The 5,180-nt window shown below is 41.1% G+C and overlaps 1 protein-coding gene across 1 annotated transcript; it reads right to left on the bottom strand.

Moving 5' to 3' along the window:
* Positions 1 to 1,065: 1,065 nt before the first annotated feature.
* LOC131240754 (mitogen-activated protein kinase kinase kinase 18-like) lies at positions 1,066 to 2,429 on the bottom strand. The gene has a single exon (XM_058239200.1). The coding sequence runs from the start codon at positions 2,374 to 2,376 to the stop codon at positions 1,081 to 1,083; it is 1,296 nt and encodes a 431-aa protein (XP_058095183.1). The 5' UTR covers positions 2,377 to 2,429; the 3' UTR covers positions 1,066 to 1,080.
* Positions 2,430 to 5,180: the final 2,751 nt, after the last annotated feature.

Here is a 5,180-nt window from a genome sequence, read left to right on the forward strand (position 1 = left end):
ACGGACCTAATAGCCCACATTCAATGAAAAAGGCCCACCAATCAAATGGTTAGTTTCGTATTGTAGAAATTTCCTGAGAATGGGAAGCAGATTGCGTGCATCAGTGGGGCTACATGCTTCCCCGTCCAACAATATTACTTCGAAGAAGGAAAAACGTCTATAGTGTAGAACCCATGTTGAAAAGTAAAGATTCTTATGTAAAGATTCATCATAGGTCTCACGCTTACATGCGCATATGATGCTTTTCATTTGTAGCATATCATCGCTGGACACACTCATCAGATAACTTACATCACATTAAGATTCATCATATGATGCTAATTGACAACAAATCAGAGAGTGATTCGTTTTAAATAGCATCTCCTATTAATGAATAAGTCTTAAGTTCATTTGATTAGATCACAAGTTATGGTCCACTCATCAGATAACTTACATCACATTAAGTGCATGCAGCATCCAAACCGTCCAATGTTTATCAGCGACTAATTGAAAGGGTTGGATGTCGCATGCACTTAATAGAACATTACTTTTTTGGTGGACCATAAAGGAGGATGCGGATTGTGTTTAAAAGCTAAATATATTTATTTGGTTATAAATAAAAAAATGTTATGTGGAGATGTCAGTGTGAGACTATTGTATGTGTGTGTGTGTATATTAATTTGTACCGAAAACCTATACTTTCATTGTGAATCCCGTTTCCACCACACGCATTAATATCGGCGTTATATACACTGGTCGCAATCCGCTTGATAACATCGTTACATGAGAACCAATCAGGGTTTCACAGCCGTTATTTTATCCACTGTGGCCACTGGATAAAGATGACACAATCACCATTTTCAAATATAAATGCTGTATGTTATGGATTATGACCTATGACTGAGAATCGGTTTCAGTGCATCGCATCGTTCACCAACAAAACGGTGTTGTATTGCATCATATTGCCCTATTTTGGGCCCGCATCAGGGCCCACACTGCTATATCATCTCTGACAAAAACAGATAACGCATATCGCCCGATACGTACCAGTTTCGGACGATACTTAAAATCTTGGTTATGACACACCAAAAACAGAACTCATTACGATATCGATTTTGCAGAACACATGATTTTCGTACTCAAAATTTTCATTAGAAGACAGAAATTCTTTGATGTATTTACAGGAGATAATAAATCCTTTCTAACGCTCTGTATCACTATCATCTCTACATATTTATCACTCATGCTACTGCTATGGACATCACTCTCTTCAATCAAAGAGCTTGTGCGAAATCTCATCCCTTCATCACTGTCCCTAACAGAATCTGATCCACCCATCTCTTCAACCGGAATCTGACCCTCTAGCTCCAGAGAATTCTCATCTTCTTCGCTTCTTCTAACGCTGACCCAATTCCCCTCCCCTGTCCAATCAGGCATACGAGAGGATGAGCTGCCGCCGCTCAGCTGTTGGATCCGTTCCGCCGGAGAATTATTAGAAGGATCGATGTGAATCTGATCCTCACCGAACGAGTCCCAAATGTTGTGATCGAGAGTACTCTTTGGAGAATTCGTGATTTGCGAGACTGTAACTTGTTTCGGAGGACAATTGGATTCACCGACAATGAAGGGGTGTTTGAGAAGCATATCAACTGTCCATCTCTCCTCAGGACGTCTCTTTAGACACTTACTCAAGAAATCCTTCGCTTGCTCCGATAGCCATCTTGGAGATTCCGGTACATCGATTGAATGAGCAATTCGATACAGGGCGGTGATCGGGTCCACCACGTCAGGCCATGGTGGACGCCCGGTGGCCATCTCAATCACCGTACATCCAACGGCCCAGATATCAGCAGGGAAGCCTTGTTCTTCCCTACGTGCAACTTCCGGGGCCATATAGAGAGGCGTACCGGCAATTGGTGCCTTGGTGGTGCTAGAGACGTCGATCCACTTTGCGCATCCAAGATCAGCGATCTTCACACCGTTGGATCCGATCAGCACGTTACGTCCCTTGATGTCGCAATGCACTAGCCTCTTCGAGTGAAGGTACGACAGCCCTTGAAGAATTTCGCGAGTGTAGGATCCGATGAGGGACTCTTCTAACCTACCGCCCTGCCGTTGAATCGTGTCCGTCAATGTGCCACCATCAGCATATTCCATCAATAGGTTGTAGAAATGCTTACCGTTCTCGAACGTGACATCGTGGCCGGCATACGCGACAATATGCGGGCAATCAAAGAGCGATAGAATTCTCTGTTCCCTCTGCAAGAGCTCTGCGTATGCTAGCTCTACAGATTTAACGGCGAGGATCTTACCGGTTTGATGATCGCTGGCAAGAGAGACCGTAGCCGATGAGCCGCGGCCGATGACGCGGCCCCTGGTCCATTGGCAGGTGCCCATCACGTGATGTTGTGGGATGAAGAAGGGGATTGTGGAAGAAGGGGCAAAAGCGTCTGGAGAGCTGGGTTGGTTGGTTTGTTGGCAGGAGTTTGGTCTTTATATAAGGAGACGGAAAGTTTGAATTGCCTGATTTTTGTCGTTATTATGGTTTTTGCCCAGAGGGGCGGCCTTCTCCGTCTCGTACCCTGCCCTTCGTTAACGACTATGCCAACGCAATTACGCCACGTGGCGTGTAGAGGTCTATTTGAGGTCTTCTGCCGCCTGGGCGGCGGTTGCGTCCATCCAATTAGAATTACACATGACCGCACGTGCGCACGTGGGAGGCTTCGTGAAAGTTCTTAACGGTACAGGGCATGTAGTGCTTGGACCATTGAAGTAAAAATCTTAGTCAGCCTGACCAACTTCAGAATGTAAATGGACGGTGGAGAACTGATCACGTGCAGGCATACTGGATCAGTTTTCGACTCCTGTTGCATCTAGCTAATCATCTGAACCGTTCGTGTTTAATTACTTCCAAACAGAAGCTACGAACTCATAATCATGATTCATGGATTAGACTGACCATGAGTTTTTGAATTTTACTGTGACCCATTAAAATTTTATATTCCATATTTCAAATGGTACGCCCACCATCAAAACCCAACTGATCTGCTCAGTAGCTGAGCCACATTTATTTTCAAGTCAGGTAGCAGTTTTCAATTGATTTTAACTATAGGTTACCTGTGGTTGTAGTATGTGGATCACTGAGCAACGGCTTATTTGAATAGTAGGGAAAAAGCAAAGAAAGGAAAAGTAAATAAATCACTTTTTCACAACAAAATTAACTATGTTTAAATGGACCGGATGCCCCTGCTTGGACGCATTAAATGTTTAATGAGTGGACATGCATAGATTTTGTGGAGTCCAACATGATGTCTAGGTTTTATCCACACATTTCATCCATTTTTTTATATGATTTTAGAGTATGAGTTTAAAAATTAGGCAAATTCAATAATCAGGTGAATCCACTCGGGAAATTAGCAACAATAATGAAACTCGCTGTTGAAACTTCACACTGTGATGTTTATTTGCAATCCAACAGTTTATAAAATCATATAGACTTCAACGAAGGGAAAACACATATTACTATTAAATTGATATAAAATTCATGATACGCACATGAAGTTTTTAATGGTGGGAATTCAACCCCGACTATGTGGTCCCTTGAGCATTCGATTTGCCTCATTTTTTAGATCATACATTAAAATGATTTGAAAAATGGATGGATGGTGTGGATAAAACCCATATATCATGGTCACCCATATGTCTTGTCTAGACGGATTATCATCCAGGAGGAGGCAGGACACAATTTGCTATCTACTTAAACATAAAAGATGGTTATTAGCCGATACTATAGGCAAATTTTCATGCACAAGCAGTTGGTCATTGCAAACACTTAATAAATTTTTCACTTCCCAGAGATCAGATAAGACTCATAAAAATAAAATTTTTGAAAATCCATATTTAGATAATGCTTATAAAAATTTAGAGGATCATCTTTGGATAATTGTCATAATTTTCTTTTCTTTTCCAACTGTACCAATAGGCTTCAATGGGAAAATGATAGTAATCCTAGCATGTGTTTGATGAAAATAAATGTGGATCCCACCAACAGGACGTATAAAATCCAAGGAATATCAAATTTATTGAGGCTGTCAATATCTTACACATGGGCCTCAAATGTCCATGGCAAACCTCGTTAGGCAGGTGCCACTGTTGATGGGAATGCCCAACTTTCTAGATTGTGTGTTTGGATAAGCAGAATCTGTGGAAAAGAGAAATGCTTTTCCCTTTGTTTATCGGTATTAACTTTTGAACTGCAAGAAAGTGAAAAAAAAATAAAAATTCAATGGTGATCATTATCTTTATCTACAGTAAGAATTTTCTAATGCAATGCATAGGGTATCGATTGTCTAGTGAGTATAACGGCAACTCAAACTGGTTGAGCCGGTTGAGGGTCAAACCAACCAACCTAACCTCAAAAGGACTTAATCTGTTAATCCGACTTGAGTTCCAACCCGAGGTGCCCAATCTGAATCCAGCCTTAAAAGTCCTTCAAACTCAATTCAACCCAAGCTGAATTTTCTTAACATGAACTTAACCCAAATTTAAAGTAAGTTGGCATTTTTCAACCTAACCTAACCTAATGAATGACCTTTTTTTTTTTCACTAGCACACACGGATACCCACTCACACCATAGTAGAATTTCACCACCCGTGGGTACTCGAAGGTGTTGAAAGTCTTGTGAGTTTACCATCTGGGCAAGAGTAACGACCCACCTAAGGACCTTAGCAACCTAACCCAATTGGGTTGACCTGAACCCAAGTTACATAATTTAAAGATGACTTTCAATTTTCAACCCAGCCAATAAAAATAGCCTAGTTAGAATAATAGTTATTCTTTTCACATTGAGGATTTGTATTTCTCCTGTGAAATGCACAATTTTGGCCATTCCCCTTTGAGTATGGACCTAAGGTAGCATTTTTAGAGGCCCCACCCACCCATGAAAGTGAATGATATCAATGAGTAAACTCTATGGGGCCCACTATGACGCAGGTGTTTTATCCATACCGCTCATCTGTTTTTTTTTAAAGCTTCTTTTAGTGCAAGATCCCAAATTGAAGCATATCCAGGTTCAAGCAAACCACATCACATAAAACAGTAGAAATTGAATGGCAACAGTCAAAAACTGGAGATCAAACTGAAATTTGTGTTTTCTGTTCATCCATGTTTGTTTAAGCCTTATGAGCAGGTTGGATGACTA

Source organism: Magnolia sinica, chromosome 3 (assembly GCF_029962835.1).
Source record: "Magnolia sinica isolate HGM2019 chromosome 3, MsV1, whole genome shotgun sequence".
NCBI classification, from domain to species: domain Eukaryota; kingdom Viridiplantae; phylum Streptophyta; class Magnoliopsida; order Magnoliales; family Magnoliaceae; genus Magnolia; species Magnolia sinica.

What these genes read in the sequence shown, in the direction of transcription:
- LOC131240754 (XM_058239200.1), bottom strand. Translation starts at nt 2,376, where the DNA reads ATGGGCACCTGCCAATGGACCAGGGGCCGCGTCATCGGCCGCGGCTCA.